The sequence below is a fragment of the Molothrus aeneus genome, chromosome 6 (assembly GCF_037042795.1).
Source record: "Molothrus aeneus isolate 106 chromosome 6, BPBGC_Maene_1.0, whole genome shotgun sequence".
Lineage (NCBI taxonomy): Eukaryota > Metazoa > Chordata > Aves > Passeriformes > Icteridae > Molothrus > Molothrus aeneus.
In genome coordinates, this window is record NC_089651.1 from 46074097 (window position 1) to 46099215 (window position 25119).

Consider the following 25119-nt stretch of genomic DNA (forward strand, 5'->3'; position numbering starts at 1 on the left):
TTCTTAGCATTGGAAACTTCTTTTAAGGTAGGTTTCTGTTCAAGGCAGAACATGCAGTTTCCATATGTGAGATGAGAGAAGGGCAGTAACAGGCATCCAGCTCTCCAGAGAGGGTTTAACAATGACTCTCTGTGAGCTGAACTTTGCTTGTTAAATAGAGACTTTGCCTCACACATTAACACAAAAACAGTTTTTCTTATGCCTTGCAGAACAAATCAGTGAAAGCCCAAGGTTTTGCTATTTCAAACCTTGAAGTCCCATTTACACTTGGTGTGACACCAACCTGCACCTGTGTCACAGAGTTGGGTTTACAGAAGCCTTTTCTCAGAGGGAAAGAAATGTTATGCCCAAGCTCTTACACAAGGCTCCTGTCCCAGTGATGGTACAGACCAAGCATGGCATCCATGCAGTCCTCAAATCATTATCTCCAGCCTCCCTGAAACAGTGTCCACAGTGCTGTCTGTCAGCACTCTGTGATGAATCTCCAAACAGGTTAGAGAGGGAAAAAGATCTCATATATGTATAGTTTCATCAAGACATCCTACACCATTAGTTCCAGCATCTGTGTTTGCACTTTTGGAATGGACTGAACCCTGCCAGGAGGTCTGCAGGAGGTTACATCCCTCTCATCCTGCCTGTGCATGGCACAGCAGGTGCACTCTGACACAGATGGAAGCAGCTGCAGCAGCACTCAGGGCAGGTCCCAGGTCTCCAAGCAGCTGAGCACTCATCACAGCAGTCTGCAGTTATGACTCAGCTCAAGTAGCCCAGGAGACATTTCCAGGTTTTACAGCTCTGGAGTGCTGGAGATGCTGGGCAGGAGGTGCAGAGGTTGCTCAGGCAGACAAATCTGGGAACAGACGGCATAGAGCACAAAGGACTGCTGTTATAGCCATGTGTCCCTGCCTCCCAGGGCAGGATGAGTCTTTCCCCACCACTTAGCCATCTGCACAACAAAACAGCATTGGCAATTAAATAAATGGCACCACATCCCAGACTGTCCTGATAAAATATTATTTTGTCAAATAATTTTTCCATTAAAGGAAAGTTTCATGGCTAGCTCATTCTCCCTTCCTCATAAGAGACAAGATCAAGATGTTGAAATTAATGTTTAAGACAACATGCATGGATGTATGTCTCACTAGCCAGCTGCACAGTTCAGATGCTGATCTTCCACTGATGGGAAATCAGAGGTGCCTGCATGCGTGTGTGTGTGTGCACTTTTCTGCATAGACTTAGCAAAATCAACAACACTAAAGATGTTTTCTCATATCAGAAATTGGACCTAAGTGCAGGTTTGTTACCATCAGGTAGCTGTGACAGCACCATGCCTGCTTCCATCAATGTGGCCTCTCATACAGTGGAAGTCTTTACAGAAATGAGTCTTTTTCTTCTCTTTCTGGGAAGGACTTAATGTCCTCCTTCCTTTCTGGAACAGGACACTTTTACAAGCTTGCTGACATAGCAGTGTCATGAAGGCAGTGATGTGACAAGATTTGAGAGCCCTTTAGCTGTTCCTACAGGAGTGTCTACAGGGGAGAATTACTCCAGCAGAAGTAGTCTTGTCAGGAGTACTTATCCTGCTCAGCGAGCACCAGAGGAGGCTATCATGGGAGAAGTGAATTTTGCCAAAGTATTGGTGTCTGCACACTGTTGGAACAGTGCAAAGTACAGGACATTTTCTCAACTAAGTCTTTGAGGTACAGCTTCTCCTAGAGTTATTTCTTCTGTCTCTTTTAGAAGCACAAAACATCCTTATGTAGAAAGTTCAGTACAGAATGTGTCTGAAAAAAGAGGGTCAGCATCTTTGCAGGTATCTAAGTCTTCCTGTATTTCTCTTTACTAATTACTATTTTCTTGATTTTTTTCACTGCAGTTGAAACTCTTTGTCCTATTTAGTTTGGTTCACACTATCAGGAACCTCAATTATTATCCATTGTCTATTTCACTGGAAATTAATAATTTCTCCAATGAGTGTCTAAACTGAACTGACAGAAAAAAAGAAATAAACTACATTAGGAGTACAGACACCACATCACAAAAAGCTCTCATTGTAGGCTAAACTGGAACCTGGTTTTTATTGATATTTATATTTCTAACATCACAATGACTCATTGTTGCCCCCTCTTTCTACCTACTTCCTCTTTGTGGGAAGGGCAGGAGCAGTGAACTGCACACATTCAGAAAAGAAATGAGACCTATCAGAAAAGAGAGATATTTTTCAGAAAATAGAAAGACCCAATTGCATGATCTAAAATTAACTGTGAAATCTCTATGTCTGTCCCAGTCTCCCTACTCACAAACTATTTGGGGCGCCCCGGGCTTCATTCTTGAGGGATTAGGACTGATGAACTATTTCTCATACTTTTTCATGGCACCAGTTGCACCAGGAAATGAAGTTTTAATTAATGTAACTGTGAATGTCAGGACATCCAGAATTAAAACACAAAATGCCAAACTATGTGTCACCAGGCAGAGGGAGATGAGTGTGGATAATGACCCATGAGAAACACTTACAGCAGCTGGTAGCACTGGAGCAGTTTGCAGCAGAAAAGATGAAATTACCTAATATTGGCCAGGAATAGGCAGTTTGCCTTTTTCCTCCTGTTTGATTTCAGTATAATCTTTTTACTGTTAGATTGAGATTAATAATTGCTTGATGTTATTCACTGTTTGCTGTTGGAGAATTCTGCTTTAGGAGAACTTCCTGTTGGACCTCAGTCCTTCTTATCAAACTGGTTATTGATAAGAAATACAGCTGCTCACTTTTCTCCATTTATACCCAGTACTTCAAGAAATAATGGCAAGTGATTATATTATACTGTTGATGTGATTTCCCTTATTAGTTGTGTTTGGTTTTTTTTAATATATCCACACAATATAATCTGAACACACAGGTGAATTTTAGAGTGCTTTGCAGCACCAGACTTCATAACAGAAATTTTGCTGCCATAACAAAATCTAAAGATCTGTTTTCCATAGGAGGTGTGCAGTGCTTAGAAAAATTTTGCTGACTCTACTTGGAATTAAATTTCCTCCAGCTTCTAATAAATTAGATCTGCTACAGAGAAGTTCAAAATTAATATGAATATTCACCAAAAAGCCCCAGAATTCTTGCTTAAGCAATAGGTAAAAAAAACCAAAACACAATATTTGGAGAAAAATTGAAGCTTAAGGAATCTACTTGGTCAGTTCAGCTGAATATTAAGAAAGATCATACTGATTTATAGAAGTCAATGGATCATGGGACAGAGGCAAATCAGTATCATACCGATTTCAAAATAGGATCCTGAAATTTTTACTAAGAATGCTGCCTTCATTGCTGGGCTGGTGAAGTTAGGATTTGTCATGCATTTCTGTCAATAGTGCCACTGCAGACATGTGAAACAATTGATTGAAACACTTTTTAGTACCTTTAAAACATTTTATTTTCCCAACTCAGAATGATCTGATTTCCACTTGATTAACTATAATCTCAATTGCTCAATTGCTCAATTGAAACAGTGCTTTCGAGAAATGTCACCCAGCCTGTAAAATAAAAATCACTAAACTTAATCAGCATTCTCTCCTATCATAAAATCACCAGCATTTTTTTCTGCAGTTGTGTCTTTTTATTTCTTCATCACAAGAAGCAATTTTGTACTTTCAAGTAGTCTCCAAGTATCAGCTGCTGCTTTTATTTCCTCTTTTATATGATTTCACAATTTCATTTGCTTCCCAATCTGCAATGTAATTTCTTGCTCCTTCACTGTTGGGCTCTTTGGGTCACATTGGTGCTCTAATTGCTCACAAAGTCATTTATTCATAATTCACCACGATTCCCTGGAATGCCTATTGAATGTCTTTGTAAAGCCTTTGCTAGTGGGTAGCAGGACAAACCCAGCAACAAAATCCAGTCAGCTAAAGAAACAGCTGGAGGAGTTCAGGCTCTGGCCATGATGCCAGAGGCAGGATCCCGAGAGGAACCTGTGGGAAGCAGCCCAAAGACATAAAACTGCCTCTGGGAGCATGAGCCTTTCTCTTTCTAGGGCATTTGCTTTATGCTTAGGAGAGGCCTGCCAGTCCCAAAATGCTGTTAACCCTGTGCCAGGGGCTCCTCATCTTTCCATCCCTGCCCAGCATACAGCTGCTTCCATTTTCAAGGAAAAGGCTATGGCAGGGACATGACAGGCCCTCACTTCCCTCCCCACAACTTCTTTGGGCAGATCTCACCAGCTGCTGAGATTTCCCTTGTCCATTGTTTTTTTGTGTCTGTCCACAGGGTGGAGGTCATGACTTGCATATTATCCAGCCTGCACTGAAAATAAGCATTAAAAACTATAATTATAGTAGTTATGATCAAGCCATGGAACAGAAAGGGAGGGTGGAAAGCAAGAGGAAATATTTGAGTGCCAAGGGCAACAACAGGAAAAAGTTCTTGTCGTGAAGAACATTTTGTCTGTGGTTTGTCACTTGTCATGTTGCTTTCCACACCACAGATCTGCAGTCCAGCTCTCCCTAGCACAGAAATTTAATGAGGAGGCTGGAGCCTCTGGTAGGGCCACTTGGTGTTTGATTGTGGATGCAGGCAGAAGTGCAGTGCAGACTCTGGAGAGCCCAGGCTTGGAGCTGTTGTTAGTGGGGCTGGAGGGGTGAGAGTAAGGGCTGACATTCCACAGTGTGGCAGGGCCAGTGTTAGAGAGGAATCTGTGCTGGCAGCAGGTTGCCAGTGAAGAGAGGAGAGGTGCACTTCGGCACTGTTGGACACGTGGTCTTTTCACATTGCTCTTTTTTTGTCTTTGAAGTACAAGTGTGTCATACTGACTATACTTTCCTTTGTTTCTCAGAGCCTGATGTGTTTATTTCATACTTGGCATCTCATAGTTACAAAGAGAAATAAAAAATCCTGTGATTTTTTTCTTCTATCAACAAAAATGTTTTTGCTTAGTTGGTCAGTTATGTAGTCCTTTAATAATCTTAATAAAACACCAGCAAAGATTTGTCATGAGTGTTACTCCAATTTGCTCAGTGATGTTCTGGACATTTTGCTATTCTTTAATAATATCTTATTAAAGCAAGATTATCTTACCAACAGCTTTAACCAAAATAAAATTACTATTTTCAGGTTTTAGCATGGGAAGTATATGAGAGTAGACTGAAGCACCCTGGTCCAAGAAATCCCATTACAGGGAATCAGACCAGAGGAGACTTTTGATAAGATCCACATGCAGACTTGAGCTATGGAGTGGGACACAGAGAAATAGAAAAATTTCAGCAATGCTGATTTTAAAAGGGGTTGATAATGACTGACAGACAGCAAAGTCAGATGCAGGGCATCTTTAACTCGTTCTGGGACACTCATGATGATCCTGTCAGGGGCTGTCACCTGGGGTGTGCTCCCAGTGTGGGCTTCCACAGCCAGGCTACAGTGGGTGCTGAGTGCTGGGTGATGTGCCACCTGCACTACCACCAGGAGTCAAGTTAGCCTCAGAGAAATTTCACTTTGTGTTCCAAAGATTTGGTGCAGATGGATCTCTGGAAGGCAAGAGGCCCCTCTGGGACAGAGCCATGGTGCAGGAAACCATCAGACAGAAGAAAGCAGCTGCAATAACCCCAAAGCCTGGAAGCAATCCAAAGCACAAAGAGAGAAAGATTGAACCTAGCAACCAGACCAAAATTCAGGCCTCCTCTAAACTCTCTTTTCATGTCCATGTCTTTTGTTCTGCTTTTTGTTTCATTCTAATTCTGGAGGAAATGCTGGCATGTGTTCCTTCCCCTTACAGCTCAGACTTAGTCAAGCACAAGTGGGTGACATCTGGGGAGAATGTATTTTTTCTCAAAGCTGAGTTGTACCACAAGGATTTGCCACCAGTTCATCCATCTTGCATGTGATGAAAGTCCTAACATGGTACCTACAGATTTATTTTTTCCAACTGTTCTTTTTTGTCTTCCAGGGTTTGGTATGACCACCCCAGCCACCGTTGGAGGCAAAATTTTTCTGATATTTTACGGCCTTATAGGATGTGCAGGGACCATTTTGTTCTTTAACCTGTTCCTGGAGCGCTTGATCACTGTCATAGCTTACGTCATGAAGTCCTGCCACGAGAGACAGCTGAGGAGGAAAGGGGTTCTCCCTCACAACGGCCGCCGGGGCTCGGGGAGCTCCGAGGTGGACAGCCTGGCGGGCTGGAAGCCCTCTGTGTACTATGTAATGCTGATTTTATGTGTAGCATCCCTCATCATTTCCTGCTGTGCCTCTGCAATGTACACACCGATTGAAGGGTGGAGTTACTTTGACTCACTTTACTTCTGCTTTGTGGCCTTCAGCACCATTGGTTTTGGTGATCTGGTCAGTAGCCAGAACGTCAGGTATGAGAGCCAAGGCCTTTACCGCTTTGGCAACTTTGTCTTCATACTCATGGGGGTGTGCTGCATCTATTCCTTATTTAATGTGATCTCTATTGTCATCAAGCAGTCCATAAACTGGATATTAAAGAAATTGGCCTGCAAGTGCTGCCACAGGTGCCAAAGAAGATTATTTCGTTCACGGAGGAACGTGGTGATGCCGGGAAATGTGCGCAGCCAGAGGAACATCTCCATTGAGACCGACGGTGTCAATGAGAGCGACACGGACGGACGCCGTCTGTCAGGGGAGATGATCTCCATGAAAGACTTCCTGGCCTCCAATAAAGTCTCACTGGCCATCATGCAGAAACAGCTGTCAGAAACTGCTAATGGGTATCCAAGGCAAATAAGCTCTAACTCAAAACAAAACGGATTCTCTGGTGGGGTAGGAGCCCTAGCAATTATGAATAACAGACTGGCAGAGACAAGTGTGGATAGGTAAAATAATGACAGTAATAGCAGTGAAACAGTGTGAACCATTTCAACAGGTATTAAAACAACATGAATCAAGTGAAATAGCTAGGGAGAGAGCACCACCTGAGGGTGGGATCATGTGAAGAGCATACCTCCTGATGGAAGACCTCTTGACTTTTTTGGGGGCTGTCATCTAATGTTTTTGCATTGTACCAGTCCCAACTCCTCAAGCAGGTTACTGCAGGAGGATTTTAATTTAGCCTTCAGATAAAATTTCTATGTTCTGTTGTTCTCCATTATGTGACATTCAGATTTCAGGATAAGAAATCTGTGGGATGAGAAGAAACCAAGTGTGTCTACTGAACACATTCTTAATAGAGATTGCTTAGAGCTCTCTGTCTTACTCTCATCATGCCTGTTTCCTGGAAGTGACTTATCTGAGACCAAAAGATGAATCAGCCTTTGTGATATTGCAGATCTAATTTAATGGAAAATAGTATGAAAGTTGGTAGGTATATTCTGGAGCTATTGTAGTGTGAATGGGGAGAGAGTTTTGCCTTTAAAATTTATTTAGTTTTTCCTATAATAGGATACTGTCAAAAGTGATAGAATAAAAACTTATCCTACTTTTGTTTTCTTCATTTTCAAATCACGGTTCTTTTCCAAGGATACTTTTTCTTCTAGAGTTGAATCACTGTGGCTTTCTGCTTCAAAAATGTCAAATTAAATTGAAAATTGACATACTGATGAGTGGTATGAATTATTCCACAATAGCAATCAAGGACTTTCCAAATTTCTGTTCATATTTGCCTCAATTGTGACTGAAGCATCAGCATCTGTAATGCAACTAGTAACTGAGTTTACACAACAGGCTTTAGTATGCAATTAGATTGCTATGCCAGCATCCAGAGTGTTATTATAAATGACTGTGATCACAGAATCACTTTGGCAGTGTCCTTTTTCTCTTTCGTGTAACTCTGTCATTCTTCATCTGTTTCCCTGGCTTTCAGTGATAATAATGACAGTGTCTTGATTAGGGAAATAGAAAATTTTTCTCAATGAAATGCTCTGAGTGCTCATTATGACTAGAAAGGAAATTTCAATGAGAAGAATAATAACAGCGAGAAGATCCTGAAAAGAGGAAAAGAAGTGATCTTAAATGACAATGAAATCATCCTTTGTATTAGGGTAGCTAGAGAAATAAGGAATTAAATTAACATAAATTCTAGCAAGAATTTAAGGAAGACTGGGCTGAATTCCTGGCTCTCCTTTAAACTTGCAACACATTAAAGCTAAACAGTATACAAGAGTGTAAATAAGCAGAACTGGTCACAAAGGACCCCATCTCCTGGAAAGAGTAGTATATGCATCAGGACTAAATGTTTTCTCACAGCTGGAAAGTCTTTCAGAATACTGCAATATTAGGAAATTTAGAACATCATTATGTGGTTCTCTCATATGGAACAGTGCAGATAGCCTTTTCAGTCTCATTTGTGTTAGGAGTTGATTCTTTTTCTTTATTCTGGTCTAAAGTTCTTTCACTTAGGTTTTTAATATTATAGAATAACATTTTTATACTCATTTTATCAATATTTGAACTTGAAAACAAAAGCTTGGAATCCTTTAATATAATAAGCTAACCCAAGATATTCAACAAATGTACTTAACTAGTGAAAAAATTGCAAGCTCTTTTGATGTTATTAGGGGTAAAAATCCTGATTTAAGTCAAATCCTGCTGTTCTTAATTACAAGGAAATCTTCAAATTGAAATCCAAATTCTGATATCTGTCAACTAATCTGTGCAGCAATGGAATAGTTTTAGCAGTATCCCTTCACATTTGCATCCATGTAAAATCTGAATCAGCCTCCAAACCTAAGTTTTGTGAGAAGTGCAGTTTTGTTTGGTTTTTTGGGGAGGGGGGTATGTTTTAGCAAAAATTGCTACTGAGCTATTTAAGATGAAATTATAATACCCAAGATCCATTACACTGTTACACTTTCTTTTTTTTTTAATCTCAAGGCCTTCTTTGTCTTAATCTCACTGAATAAAAATACTTGGCTATAAAAACAGAGAAGTACTGCTCTGTAGCCTTCTTTCCAAATTCATTCAGAAACACCTCTGTTCACTGCCTGTAAGCCTAAGATCTCATTGTTTTTGATGTATTTCTCTGCCAACTAGCAGAAATAGTGTAGGATTTAACCCATTGCTTCAGCAGTCATTAAGAGGGTCTTCAGATGGTTTCAAGACATGAGACAGCTGTGTTGCTCTGTTCCATTCTTTCTGGTAACCAGTGCTGGTTTCTCATCACCACAGAGGAATCTTTGTCAGCTATTTTCAATAAGTCCGAACACATCTATGGTTATAAAAGCAAGGGACTAATAAATAGTCTTTATCCAAGAGATTTGACAAGGCTGTGAGGGATCTTTGGTGTACACTAGCTCTGTTTTCATTGATCAGCCCTGACCTTCTGCTCACTCAAGCACTGCCTTCCTCATGGCACAAGCCTGCCAGGTGCAAGATCTCTGCACTGGTTTTGTGGTTGGATTTCATGTCCACTGAAGGTAGTGAGGGAATAGCTGCACTAATCATCTCTATACAGATATCAATTGCCAGAGATGAAGGACCAGCATATTCTGTCCCTGTGTCATCTTGTACCATGACATCATCCTGTCCCTAAGAGACCTCTCACTTTGTCATTGAGTTCCCCTTACAGCAGCCACACTCAACATTGAATGAGGTAACTTTGCCAAGGAGACTGTAGAATTCTTAGAGAATATCTCTGGATAAATAAGACTTTTAAGATCAGAGAGAAAAATTTCTGGCTACAGTCCCATGGTATTACAGTTGTTTTAGTAAAGGCCTTGAAGAGAGAAATCTCCAAAAGCTCTGATTATAATGAGCTATAATATTATAGTTTAATATCAAGATATTAAATTTAATAAAGATATTAAAGATAATAAAACACGTGGAGATACAGACGTACACATACCAAAAGAAGAGCAGAATTTAACACAGGAGTGACAAATTCCCATCCTCTATGAAAAGTAAATTACAATAAAAATACAGATAACATCATATTTCTTGCATTACTTTTTAAAGTAGCAATGAGGAATTAAAGGAAATAGTCAGGAATCTATTTTTAAAGCTGTGCAAATTTTAATGCCAGATTGCTTAACACTAAAATCTCAGTCAACAAGACAGAAACCTGTTTTCAAAAGTACTGAGTTTCTCTATTGCCTGCCATGAATTTTCATAGTGGCCACTGAGATATAGGGATGAGGTTTTTAAGGCAAAAATGCTTAGAGGGAAACCTTGGATGCATTGAGATTTTGCATCTGCACTTTTAAAGGTCAGGAGTACTGCTAAAATCAGTGGGTTAAACTGCAGGTTGCAGCCAGGCTGAAACTGAAAGTCCTTAATGGAGTAATCTGCTGAAATATAACCTTACCATTATGCCGCAACTTAGTAATATCATTATTGAACACTATAATTATTTTACATTGAAAGGAAATATTTAGTGCTAACCAAAATACAATCAAATAAAAGTAGAGGTAGCTCTAAGGGTTTTCTGTCTTGTTTAGGTTTTGTAAAATGTGTGCATCAGCCACTTTGCTGGTAGGTGGGTGTGAAAGCAGTTACATTCATTTATCTCCATGAAGGACATGGGCTGCTTTTTGCAAGGACATGAATAGACTCTTCAAAGGCATTTAATTCTTGCTGGAAGTCAATTAACTTCCCACCACACACCGACTTTCAGTAGAAGTCAGGTACCTGATTCCCTTAGGCAGTTTCAGAACCCCAGCCATGTATTAGGTTTTGAATCTAAGATGACCTGACCATGTCCCTGAAAAGTTCAAACTGTTGGAGCAAAGTTTCAGTGCTGCAGCACTTTAATAGCTGAATTAATTTATCTAAAAGCATTTTATGGTGAAAGCTTTGCATCAACCAAATAACACAAACAATGTTTACATTTTGTTTGATTTAATCTTGGCCTCTGTCAGTTTAAATTATATTTGACACATTTACAAATTGAAGAGCAAAGAGAAAGTTGGGCTAGGTACAAAAAAAATAAAGCAGCTACATTTCTCTGACTGAATTGATCAAGAGAAAGAGGTTAGGTTGGGAAAAGAGTTTCTTGATTAATATTATATTTGAATAAACTTTATCTGGAGGTGGAGGATATTAAGTTGTTTGGATGACTCCTCTCCAACAGCTGTGGAAGTAGAACTCTTTGTGTGACCCCCTGATATCCCTACTCTGGGAACAGAAGCTGAGTGAGCCTTAGCTTAGAGAAGGGTCAGCATTTCCAAGCAATACAGCTGGAATCTTCTGTTGTTTTAATTTAGGCTACTAACACTGGGCTAACACAGTACTTTTTTAGATCCTTGAAGAAACAGTACAGTTATTTTATCTAATTTCATGTACAAGCTGTGGAGAATCAGCAAGTGTTTTCTTTCCCCTGGGCAGAAAATACTGCCAAATACACAAGTACAATGTGTCTGTTTGAGAATGTTCACAGTACTTTTTTGCTTAATCCAGGAAATAAGAATATAATCCCTTCCCTACTCCTTATTTTCCAAACATCTATGGGCATTGGCAACAATATCTACTCAATACTCTGCTTATTACTTGAAAGGTCACATTTCACTAGGAAAATGAAAGCCATTGTTCATCAAGGTGGACCAACATAGTCTTATTTTTATTAGATTTAAGAGAAGTTGTGACCACAAAGAAGGACTCTTCATATCCAAGTAGTCAGAAGCTTTTTGATATAGCCTGTTAGAGCTGTTTTATGTCAAACCACACAAAACCCACATGACTGCAAACTTATAAGAGCCTAAGTAAGTCTAAGAACAACCTTATAGAAAAAATACACTATGTTATATTTTGATTTTTTTCAGTTTCATTCTAATATATGTCTTCAGTTTTCATTATTTTTAATTATTTGTGATAATAGAATAAATATAAATTTGCAAAGATTTTGAGAGGCACAATAGTGAGATATGTTTTAAATGAAATATTATTCTCCACTGGCTGTCTAGCTTTCTATAAAGGGGAAGTTTGATGAAAGGCAGAATCAACTCTTTCCAGGCAAGGGTGCAATTTCTGGACTCAAATGGATTTCCTATTAGGTACATACAGAAGCTCCCAGAGGGGCAAGATGGCTTTGTTTTCACAAATGTTATCTTTCAAAATGCTTTTCACAGCTATTCCTCCTTGTAAAGCCATAGAACACTGTCAGTGTTTTCTGTTTGTCTTATCTTAGAAAATGTAACCTTGCTTTTTTCATATCTTTAGAAGAAAAAGATTCACATGAATAAAAATAAAAATGACCTTACATAAACTTTACATGTATTGCTTGGAGCTGCAGAAATCCTTCTCTTTATCCTAACTCAAGTTTACATCAGAGTAATTTCTCCAGCTCACCAAAGAGGTTTGGTCTTATTAGTCAGTAGTCATAGCTCAAGTGAAAGAACTTTTATTTGTTCATCTGTTAAATGAGGCAATGAGCTGATGGTCTGAGCAGTGGGTGCTGTTCTAAGTTTGTTAGCATGCAAAAAGCTGGAATCACCATTGTTCTCATTTCTGCAATGCTCAGGGAGACACTGAGTAGTGTCCAGAAGAGTCCTTACTGCTGCAGTAGCAACAATTGCTGGCCATTAACCTCTGGGTGTCCTGCTGTCTGCACTTAGTGCCCAAGGCCAGAACTAGACAGAGAAAATGCTGTCCAAACCACCATTTCAGAGATGCACAGAATAATTTGCTATGGAAGATGCCTCTGGATGCCATCCTGTCACCCTTTTCCAAAGCAGGCCTAGCTAGTTCCTGCCCATCTGTAATTTCTGGGTGATACTTCTTCAGCACTCTGTTCACAGTGTCCTGACTGAGCAACACCCCTACCAAGAGAAAGTGACAGACCTTCCTCTGCACCATTACATTTGGGCAAATACTAGCTCTAAGTTAAACAAATTTCTTTGTGAATAGCATCCAGACTGCTGCTTTTCTCAGCCTCATAAGCAGCAGATGGGTGTTTTGATCCCTAGGTATCGTTATTGTTGGCAGTCTTATTTGAGATGGCAGGGCCTGGAAAGGTCAGTCTGTCTGCAATAGGCTCCTAGGCAGGATCCTTTTGGCAAGCAATTCATGGCACTTTGGCTCTACACATTGGATTTGGCTGGATTCAAGAATGGATTCTGCTCTGCTGAAACCAATGGAGACTTTGCTACTGGATTCTTTATCTGGTATTTTGCACAAGAATTAATTTCACTTTACAAAATGATCGAAAGAAATGTGACTAGCCTTTGTTTTTACCAACAGCTGTGCAAATACTGGTTCTACTCATGCAGTGTTGTGTTCTGCAATAAGTTATTGCACAGGAACCGTTTTTTGGTCTAAAAAATAATCATCTACTTCTCAAGAAGACCAATTTAAAATTGAAAGTACCTAGATTATTATCTCTAAGAATTGTTTGGTAGTCATTCATTTCATCAGCTGAAAAAACTCTAACAAATAACCCATTTTCCATGAAAATTCCTGCAGTTTTGCAAGGGTAAAGAAAGGAAGAGTTGCCCTGTGCTGACTGCTTGTGTCATCTTGTTCTTTCCCTCAGCTTTCTGTTCTCAGTCCTCACCTGCAAGACCTTTCTCCCTCTTTTTTTTTTTTTCTTTCCATTTACTTTTTTTCTTATTTCACCAAATTCTTCTGTTAGCCAAATATACCATGGTATATGTACCACACAAAGCAAGTCAGGAGGAAAAGCAAGTGAGGCACAGAGAGTTCTGAATGCCCCATCAGCTGAGAAGGTGTCAAACAGAGCTTACACCTCCTCAGATTGCAGCATCGATGCAAAGGGTAAACAACAAGTGTTGTGGTATTTTAGCATCTCTAAAAAAGAGATCCCTTTAATCTGCCAGGATTTAACTTTGTTCACGGTTCTATCCTTGCCTTTCACTCTTTTACCTGCTTTGAATTCCTAAGGCTTTAAGGCCCTGTTCATGAACAACAGAAGCTACAGAAATGGTTCACCCTATTTGCAGAAGATTTGGTCCTTGTTTGGCACCATGTAATAGGTCTGTGCAATAGCAGGAATTAGAATCCACAAACCACAGCTCATGACGATAAGAAAATGGAGAATTTTGTGATTCTTCTAATGAATTTCCAGTGTTAGAGATTTCACAGTTGTCCCAGGCAACCTATTGCAAACCTATGGCAGAGCATCTTAATTTTAAACATTTTCCCGGGCACTAAATTTATCTCTCCCTTGCTACAGCTGAGGCACACTGTTTGCATTTGAGCCCTGCTGAATATGGAGAACAGAATATACCCCCCCCCCCCTTTTTGAAAGGAAGGTATTTTTTACAATATCTCATCTCAGTCTTTGCTATCTCAGGCTAGAAATATCCCCTTCCTTATGTGACATTTTCTACCATTGCTCTACTGTGCTCCAGATTGTGTTTCATCTATTGGTCACTTTTCCTTTCAAGTACAGTGCTCAAAATGAGATACAGAGAGAGAAAATATATTATTAAGAGAGCATGGAGCAGCACGATTATTTTCCTCATCTTGCTTACCTATCCTGTTCCTGTGTCTGGACTGGTGCTTGCTATTTTAAAACACTGTTGATTCATCTTCAGTTTTTCATATAATATCAATGCCAAATTCTTTTTTTTCAAAACTGTTACCTAAACTTTAGTGCTTCCAATTATGCAGGTGATTATTCCGATGTACAACTTTCATGGATTGTTATTGAGTTGCTTCTGGTTTTTCCAGATCTCTTTCCCATGTGCATATTGGTTTGAATCCTAGTCTTTCAGCATCTTTGCCACTCTGAGTGCCTGGAATCATCTTCAGACCTAAAATTGTGTCCTGTATTCCATCATCCAAGTTCGTAATAAAAACAGTGACTCACTATTTTTGCAAAACCGAGTCGATACTTTCTTCCTGTTTGAAACAAAACTATTGGTCTCTACCTACTGTTGCCTGAACACTGTTTCCCAATCAATTTTACACTCATTTGGTGTTAGTTTCATCAAATGTAAATGACAGTAAGCTGCAATTGCAATATTTTTATTCCTGGCTGTCAGATATGAGCTAAAAAAGATTTAGGTTTCAGATCTCAAGGGAATTTGCACAACTGATTAGTTGATGGAAAAGTGGATAAATTTTAAAATTATACAAAAGTAAATCTTGATTTGCCAAATCTCCAACATAAAACACCACTCTGTCCTTTTACAGTTGCATATTGTAAAATAGTTGTGTTCCCAGAGCTACAGAAATAGATGAAAGTAATAGAAAGATCACCTGGAAGAATTCAGGCTGAAAAATACAGAAGTACTTTGGCAATAGATGGAAGGACTTAGGTTTGCTTTCACACATTGTCTTGGTTTGAAAGACAGATGTCTGCCAAGGGAAGGAACCTCCCTTGGAATGGAAAAAATCCCCTTCCCTCGGGATTACTGTAATTTTGAAATTAAGAGGCTCTCAGGCAAAGATATGGGGATAGGAATAACAGTTCTTTACGAGTATGTGTATGTACATAACAAGGTGAACAAACAGCAACTATGGCAGCAACCACAAACCCAGCCAGGGACCCGGTGGAAACCTCTTGGCGCGGCGCTGCCCCGTCCCTGCAGTTCTGGTCACAGCCAGCGGGGGCGCTGCTGGCTCCCGGCCCGGCAGGGCGGGCGCGATGATTCCCCCGCGCCGGCGGGGGGCGCTGCAGCGCGAGCGCAGCCTCCCTCAGGCAGCAATGGCGGCCGGGCTGGGTGGGAGATGGGCTGCGGCGGGAACCGCGGAGGGGCGGCTGGGACAGCAGGGGTGAGCAGGCCCCAGAGTAGCAAAGGAAATGTGTCAGAAACTCCACAGCTGTAGCAGGAGCCAGGGAGTGTCCCAGCAGGCACGGGGTGTGGGTTTGAGTGTAGCAAAAAAGCCTGAGACAGCAGCAGGAAGCAGTGGAGCTTGGCAGCAGCTCCTCCATAGCAGCTGCCACACGAATCAGGGAGACACCTCCTCTGGGAAGGGGGAGCAGGTTGGGGTCCTGGGTTTTTTCCCTGAGGTACCTGAATAGGTGGTGAGGGTCCCTTCCAGTCAGAATGGGTGTTAGGAAGGCCCCAGTTCAACAGCTGCTCTAATGAGCAAAGGCTCACCCACGGTAGCAGAGTGGGATGACAACAGCTCCATCATGGCAGCGAATCCTCTGGGCAGCACCCACAGACCGTCCGTGCCTCCTTCAATGTGGAAAGCGAGAGAGGGAAAGAAGCCCAGCCCATCACCACCCGGCCAAAATCGCCAGTATCTTTGCTTTTCCTAAGAGAGACCCCCACAGGTAAGAAAGTAACCACCTGTACCTTCTTCCTCCTCTTCCTCCCAGTCACATCTTTTGCTCTCTTAAGAACAGTAGTTATTGTTTCTTAGCAACAGATGGGACAAAATTCCATGAGAGAAAGAAACAAAAATACTAATCCCCAACACATGTGTAAAACACAGCATGTATTTCCATTCTGCTGATTAAAATCCATTTTAAAAAAGTCCAACATCAGCATGGAATATTTTTCCATAAATATTATTTTAAGTTTATATATGAAATCCTATTTGAAGTGGAATTATGCTAGACAAATTTAACCTTACTGGCTACAAGTACTGAAACACAAAACAACTATTTTTGTGTGTGTGACAAAAAGGTTTTTCAAGAATATTATTCCCTTGGTGTGTCAGGCTGTTGATTATCTTTTTTCAAACATTGATCTCCTTAAAGAGAGCAGGAACTTGTGACCAGCAGATGATAGAAACCTCCTTGCTTCAATTCCCAAACAAACCTTGTGGATTTATAATGTACGTGCTGAATGTGAGGGAGTTCATTATTCATTAGTTTAAGGCACCTTGGCTTATCATCCAAGGAAATACCCTTCTGACAGAAAAAAGAAGGTATTAAATGTACTTAGTGCCCATATCAGGTACCCATCATAAGCAAATCCTCCTTGCAGGAAAGCTGCCCTGAGCTAAGGCTTGCTGGAGGGAAGTTATGCTGCTCCCTCTCTGAACCCTGGAGAGTTACACATTAAATATACAAAATCAGCTTTGTATGACATAGGTCAGTACAGTAAAGTCATCACTCTCTTGATTTTGATCAGCTTTGAATGGGCTCATGAGAGGAGTTGTAGCACAACTGTTTGGCAGCAGCAATAACTGCAGGAAGCAGTTTCTGGCACAGAGCTAAATGGGGCCTCTGGAGGCAAATACAGTTAATAATAATAACAAACAACAGAGACCATGTAGAACAGGACCACAGAAAGGAAAGTGATGAGATTTGACTAAACATACCCCTCATCTTCTTACTACCATTAGGAAGTGACACTGGACGTCAAAGACTCAATGCACGTTGGGACTTTCAGAAGGGAATCACTGGTCTCCTTTCTGATGACATGCTAAAGTGGAAATGTTTAGGCCTGGTTTTTAAGAAATGTGTAAGTAAATGCATGGTAATCCTATTATTGTGGTAAACTGCAGCAGGAGAATGCATGATAATCAAAGTGTTTGAGTTATTATTACAGGAACAGAATATTCTTTTGAAGGGAAGAAAAGGACTTGAATATCTTAAACAGACTAGGATCCTCTCAAAATTTCAAAAATATCTAGATAATTTAGGTGTTCAAACTTGAAAATAAAGTTATTTTCAGCCAAGTTCCATTGGTTGCTTAAAACAGCAGCTGTGTTTCCAATACCAGCCCACTCTGACAGTCCACTTACCCCCCAGCTCCACAGAAAGCAGGGAATGTGCCCATGCCACACCAAATGCCTCCTTCAAAAGGAACACAGCCACCACATGGTTCCCTCTCTGCACAGAGAACTGGGGCTTTTTCACTCCTGGAGGGTTTCAAGGCACGCCCAGCCCATCCCATAAGGGCTGCAAGGGTTTTCCCTACTCTTGCAACTTGTTTTCATGGTTATCCAGCCCTGATTTTCCCAAGGAGCAGGCTTTCCAACCCCGCAGCCACTTGTCCCTTGGTCTTCCTTGGCACCACACCCCGAAGTACACATGCAGCCACCCACCATGGTAGCAGAAAAGGCTTTGCCTTGGGCCACCTGCCCAGTCTCTGACACAGATTTCACTGTCCCACCAGTAATTTGGGTGCTGAGACCCCTGCATGTTCCTAGGGCAAGTTCTCCATCCCCTTTCTTCCTATTCATAATGACAGCCTAATCAAATACCTCACTGGATACCCAATATCCAGCATTCAGCAGTATCATCACCAAATTTGTCTTCTGCAAACAGAGAGGCTATGAGAGTATTAATAGCATGCAATCCATTTATTTTCTTGCCCAGAGATGGTTTTTGAAAAATTAAGGTACTGATAGTTTTCCTTTCAATGAAAGGCAGTGATGTTATCATGTGTGTGGATTAAGTCTTTTTCTGAATAACACTGACCAAAATGACCACCTGCTTAACACTACAATCCAGCACACTTTGGGAAACACATTGGGGTTTCTTCCAAAGACCTTTTTGGGGTGTTTAAGGAGCTTGTCTGAGAATTGCCATGGCCTCAGCACATGGCTGACATGAGACACTTGTCCCTCCTGGTTTGAGGCATCAGACCCACGCACAGGCTCCATGTGTGCTGTCTGCCCAGAGGCAGATGCTTCTGTTCACTGAAACTCCATTGCTATAATTAAGATTATCTTTATGTCTCCAGTTCTATTTTTTCCAAAGCTATTCTTGTGTCTGAGTTTGTGGTCCTGACAAACACTATCAGTGGTGAGTGAAGGGAGAATTCATGTTCCACATGTGTAGTAAATGATAATGTTGTTCTTCGAGCGTAACCTGGGGGTTATGTTTTACAGATTCTTTGTAACTGGATTTTGCTCAGTACAAGATAAATCCCGCAGGAAAATGCTGGCATTGACTTTGTGTAAACAGGTAACAAGTATTCAGATTGAAATTCCTGTTGGAAACAAATTATCAGACCTAGTTTTTGTTCTTCTAAAGAGCAGTCTACTACACCCCGGGTTAGTGTCTCAGTCACAGGGTCATGATCTGCTTCCTTTAGGTTATATCTTACAAAAACTGTAGTATGCAACATTTCACCAATTAGTAAGTGGCAAAAAAATCAAACTATTTGATAGGAAAATTAGGCAAACTGGTGGGGGAAAGGTCTGTTAGGGATGCTTCTATGTACTTTTTTGAGGTTTTTTTTAACCAGAAGAGAGTTTGGTCTAGAGCCTGAAATTCTATGTGATATATTTTAGTAAATAGCTGGAGTGGTGAAAGACTCTGCTGTGTTAGGTGGAAAAAAAAAGCACCATTTAATCCTGACTGTAGCACACTGTCTGTGGCATGATGGACTGATAATATAGCAGGCCTGGTAGGTACTTACCAGGCTGAAACAAGACAAACACATGTAAATGTCAGTGTGACTCTTGTTGTTCTTTGCTTGTTGACTGTCAGTACCCTTGAACTTAATATTATTTTCAATTTACTCTTCCTGTTCCTCATTTCCAGTGCAATCAATACCAACCACCAGGTGCTCTGCTAGAAATGTGCTGCTGTGCTTTACCCTGAGCATCAGGCTCGTTTGATGTTGAAAGCTTTGAGTACATGACACTGGCTTGTCACTGCCTGATATTGCCCTTCCTTTGTATCAGTGCCAAGGAGACTAGAGGAGCTTCTGGGAAGCTACAGGTTTTGAAGATTCATGCTCTGCCCTTTTACTCCTTTTGATATGTTCAGACCCCAAGTCAACTATCCAGCCTTCCAGGTGCTGGGTCTTCATCCATTCCAGTGAACTCAAGGGTCAGAATTGAAAGCCTGTGCAAACGATTAGACCTGCAGACAAGGCCAGTGCACTGCCATGAGAATGGAAGAGAACAGAAGAGACTATGCTATGGATTTTGTACTCCTCATTTGTTTGCATTCTAACCTATATTCTTTTAGGCAGAAACTTCTTTTGCTGGGGTTTGTTTTACACTTTGTGAGTTCCAAGAATCTCAGTTTTCAGATGCAATAATCACAAGTTCTGCCAATTTTTTTCAAGTCAAACTTCTGGTATTTATTGGGTGACTGATTTCTCTTAGTGCTTATTAGTAAAGTCTTAATGAAGTAGTGAGGCAAATTTTGGATGTTTTTTTGTTCAGTTTATGTTTTCTAGTTGTTATGGTTAGTCTAATAATGCCTGAAAGCCTTATTCCTACTCCAAGGGGTAGTCAGGTCGATTAAACTAACTTTTGATAAGATACTTTTTATACTAACACCGAGAGCATCTGAGGGGAGAACTGTGCTTCATACCAAATTTCACACACTCTCTGCTAAAGTTGTCCTCTTTTTTACTTTTTATACTCCACCAATTTACTGATTACTTCCTGTTACTTCTGATTGTCTCAGAAGTTTTAATATCATGTCCATAGTACTGATAATTTAAAACCACTTGTTGCTGATGAAAATAGATGCAAGTAGTCTCATTTACCTCTCTTGACCATTATTTTTGATTTGAAGGTCAGAAGCTGTGCTCAGAGGAAGTCTACATGTGTAGATTGATAGAAATCTAAGGACACTTATGTAAATTTGCCATTTAATACACCGGCAGTTCCTCTGCCTTTATGATGCTCCCTCTTCCTCCTGCATATAGCAGATGTGGCACCCTTATGAATTAGTTATCTAATATCCAGGAGCAGAATGAGTTTCCATATATTCCTGTACTTCAGTCTTCTGCTTCCAAATTAAAATATTTGATTGAAAAGGAGATGATTGAAGGTTCTATTTCTCCCTGATTATTACACCAGGGTTCTTGTAGCCTGTTTAAATGGAATTTGTGATGGGACATATGACCTCAAAAAGAATAAGGAAATGAGTTTCTCCTTTCCATTCTTTATTTGCTGAAAATACAGAATACTTCGTTCTGTCTCCTCTTGGAACAGCTACAAGAAAGAGTTACTTTGACTTATAGGATTTTACCTCAAGTCTTTTGCCTTAGACAAAAGTTTAGCAGTTTTCTTTGGAGTTTCCAGTTAACGTCTATGCCATTTTGGAGTGCACATATTTGCAAGTCTATATGCACACAGTCCAAAAACATGGATGTTTTTGTTTGCCCTCCAGAAGAAAGTAACTGTAAAAGGAACAACACTGAGGAGATTTGGAGCATGTGTGGGTAAGAAGGTTCAGGAATGACTGCAGCAGGGAAAATACCAGAATAAAGATCTGACAGTCTTGGTTTTATTGTGAGCCAAGAACCAAAACACAAAGTGCCTGGGCATTCTGCCTGTGCAATTGCCCTATGTACAGGCAGTCTGATAATGTGTTTGTGAGTTGTGTTTTCATTGCTATTGTGGTCCAGACAGCTAATTAACAACTAGCAGTGGATTTATTTGCAAGTGGTAGTCATACTACAGTAAAAACAATTTCTATATGTTAAAGTTCCTTGAATTTATGCAACTGGATTTTCTAAGATTCCTGCAGAAAATAGTCGAATTTAGCTTATTTGAATTAACTCCTCCAAGGTTTCACCTTTATTTTGCAAATGTTTCCCTTACCTATGTGCTTTTCCTGAGATGGTAGCCAAATATTAAGAGAATAATACTAGATAGATTAAACAGCAGCACTATGTAAGGTTTCTCATATTCTCGGAAATGAGGCTGAACTGAAATCTCCAGTATAAGCTCACAGACCAGACTGTGCAAGAGGAATAATTGAGATATGTCTTAGAGACATATTCAACTAAGCTACATTTGAAAATTTCGTGATTATATGTCTTGCACATATGTGTTTACTTTATATTAGCTCTAAACAAATTTTAATATGTTCACTGTGCATAATCCTTTTTTTCACTCATCCACTGATTTTACTGCTGTTTCTCTCTTCCCAACTTTGAGAATTCTTTACCTCTTAATGATTTGGTGGCAGACAAGTTTGATGGTAAAAGTACCTAAAATTTCTTTATAATTTCAAGTCCTGAAGATATAAGTAACAGAAGTATCTGTAGTAGGAAAAGTGATGACAGTGCCGCTTACCTGTAAGCTTTTTAACAAATCCATGTCCCATTTTGTGCTCATCACCATGCATGTCACAGTCATCTGGGACTTACCTTTCACTTGAGCTGTAGGAGTTAACTTTGCTCAGCTCTAGCAATATAGCACAAAGTCGAGCAATTCCACTTACAGCAAAAATATAAGAGCAAGTTCAAATGCAGTTTCCAATATCTTTTCGTATCAAAAGGATATGAAAAGAGTCTGACCATTAAGTGTATAATCAGACACTTTCTGTATACTATTATCCCTAATGCAGCACTACTTTAACTACGCATTTTTTAAAAATAGCTTTGATCTATAATAGTTCTAATATTCTGAGAATATGTCACAAAGCTGCAAGGTTATTTCTAGATATTCTGCTTCTTGCAAGAGTGTTTAGACTCGCACCTGCTTAGAAAAGCACCACAGTGCAGGTTGTTTTCTGGTGTTCTTAATAAAAACATTTATCTTTTGTTGCCACTAGGTGTTATCTTGATGAATGAATCTCAGAACTCTGAGAATATTGGCTCTTTACCACCTCACTTCTCTCAGGGAGTGAGGAGTCAAATTTAACCATGGGCAGTAATGAGTTACATCCATAGTTGGATAAAGTGTATTAAGTGTTTGCATTTGCATCATAATGGTGTTTCTCTGGAGTGATCTGTGGTCATTTGGTAGGGAATCATTCAAGCCAACAAAATGATCAATCTTAGGGAAATTAAATCAAACTCCACTTTTAGCAGACACACTGTATATGGGCTGTGGGTAAGAATGCTAGACAAGGCTGTGGTTGTAGGGTTATGGAGAGTGAACAGGAAAATGCTTTTAAGACATTAAAATTAAAGGTCATGTCAGCAAGGATCAGAACTTGAAACAGACAAGTGGCTCTGTGCTAATCATTGTACTAGGGCAAATGTGGCAAAGAAAGGGACTGGTTAACATCCCAAGGTCTTGTCAGGCCACCTCTTTGGAACATGAAACAAGGAAAATTCAAAGCTATATTGAAGCCAATGAGCTATAGAAATTATTTTTCTCCCCAGCAGCCTGGACTGTCTTTGCTTATCAAAGTAAGACCCTGCAATTTTTGTTCACCAATTATAGCAGCTACATCTCTTCCTGAAAAGACTCAGAATTCTCATCAATCTCAAGTGGCTCAACTGAATATTTTCATGGGGAAGATTATCTGAGTCTAGAGAAAAAAACACAAGCCTTCAGAGAGCAGCTTGGCTCTGATAAATACAAAATGGAACTCATAAGAGGAGGGTGATAATTTCAGCTCTTACTAAATCACTCATTTGTGGTCCTCGCTTCTCAGATGAACACTTCAGAAGGAAACTGCTGCTTGTCCCTCATGGATGTTCCATTAAGTAACTGGATCTCCAAATATGTGTTCATATAGCTGAGCTATGCTGGTGAGTGCTGGACTGTCTATGGTTAACCCAGGCCTTGGAACTGCCAGTATGAAGGTCTCATTTATTGATCAATAGTATTTCTTCTGTGATGTCAGTTGTAAACACATTTTTCTGCTAACTGTGGTGAAACAGTGGCAGCTGACTGCTTCAGTTCCAGTTTGTTCCAATCCATAGGTGTGCCACCTCCTCTCCTTCAACTGTTCCACACTCATGCCAACATTTCAAACCTTCCCTGGCCTTGCCAACTACAGCTCTTTAGTCCAGCTGCATTCTCAACATGTTCCCAAGCCTTTCTACATCCCTTCCCTGTATGAACTAGGAGGTTGCTAAGCCAGACTCAAATGTCATGTTCCTACCTCTAATTTGTGCTGTGCTGGTGACATTTGTCATTCACAGCCTTCAGCCCCACCAGCTCCATTGCCCACTTGAGCACTTCTGCTTCTGTGTTTGTGCTCTGCCCACACACCTCCTTCTGGGAGGGAATGCTCTTCTTGATGCTGCCTCTGCTCAGAGCCAGCTCCTGGTGTCACGGTGATCTAGGGCTTGATTCTTTACTTTTTCCCTTAATTATCTTCTCAGATAATGCAAAATTAACAGAACTGTACATTGACAAGGAAAAAAACCCCAACATTTTAATTGTCTTAGTTATAAGAATCACATGCTGATCAAATGGTCACAAGTAAGCAAAGAAGCCCACCAAATTTCTTACTGCTAGCCTTGATTGTGGGTTATAGTTCCTATGGTTGCAATACATGGTTCTTGAAAGAGGTCTAACTTGACATTGTATCTGTACTCCAAGTGTTCAAATTGATTTCTTCCTTTTGCCAAGGAGTATATTGCTGATAACTCATTTTTCATATGCAAACACTTTTTTCCCCAGGAATGGGATTTGGAAACCTGGTATTTCACCTGCTAGGTTGCATAAGAGCCCAAGCTGTTGTACTGTGATTGTTCAAATATTTTATACAAATACTAAGATTTAATACAGCTGCAATAAAAGAAGGGGAGAAAAATGTTTACCCTAGAGTAGTCTGCCTTCTGGAAATCAGGTGATGCTCCAACAGATGGGAAATTTCAGGCCTCTGATCTTCCAGAACCACCACTTCTTTGTGAATTGTTCTTCAGCTAGTTATTAAAAGGTGAAAAAAAGCTGATTTACATTTAATATGTGCTTTGCCTTTTTCTTCATTCACTGCTGGACATGATGGAATCATGCTTAAAGGGCTGCATCTCACTGATTCTGAGGTCTGCTATCAGTTCTGTCATTATGGTCACTGTAGCAACCCCCTTCCCACTCAGCCAAGTGACTGAATGACAATCAGTGCAAACATTGTGGCATGCCCTAGATGCAAGAGTTAATACTAAAGTTTTCTGGCAGGCTTTTTGTGCAGTTAGTGCTGGTGCCTGTCATAGCTTTGCTTCTGTTGTTACTCAATTAAGCTGTATAAAGGCATCCTGGACATGATAATCCCATCCAAATCCAACAGACACATGTCTGGGTTCAAAATCTGTTGTCATGTCAGTCTCTTTCTTAAAATAATGCCTTTCTGTATTTTAGAGAATGTCAAGACTTGCTTAGGAAAATTTTATCACGATTTTCTTCTGCTCCACATAAAATCCAGTTTCCAATGCCTTTAATGGTGGAAATTCTTAAATGTGGTGATAATTTTATTTTTGTTATTCTCTGAGGTGTAGTTAAATTGTTTCTGTAATAACTTTAATGCATTTTAAGTAAAGAGGTGGTAGGGAGCATCTTGAAACAAAAACTTAAAAACCATATATTCTCCAACGCCTTGTCTCATTTCATATAGTCACTCCCCCCAAAAAGAATCCAGAATTAATAAACAACTAGAATTTTATTTTATCTTTATGGGGAGAGAAGAATACAATACTGGAGTACAGATGAATGGTGTA

The 25119-nt window shown here is 40.1% G+C and overlaps 1 protein-coding gene across 1 annotated transcript in view; it reads left to right on the forward strand.

Moving 5' to 3' along the window:
- Positions 1-7862, forward strand: part of KCNK13 (potassium two pore domain channel subfamily K member 13) — a 44794-nt gene extending 36932 nt beyond the window's left edge. Inside the window, exon 2 of the mRNA XM_066551914.1 lies at positions 5934-7862. Coding sequence (XP_066408011.1) covers positions 5934-6826 — 893 coding nt within the window. The 3' untranslated portion in view covers positions 6827-7862. The remainder of the gene's footprint in view (positions 1-5933) is intronic.
- Positions 7863-25119: the final 17257 nt, after the last annotated feature.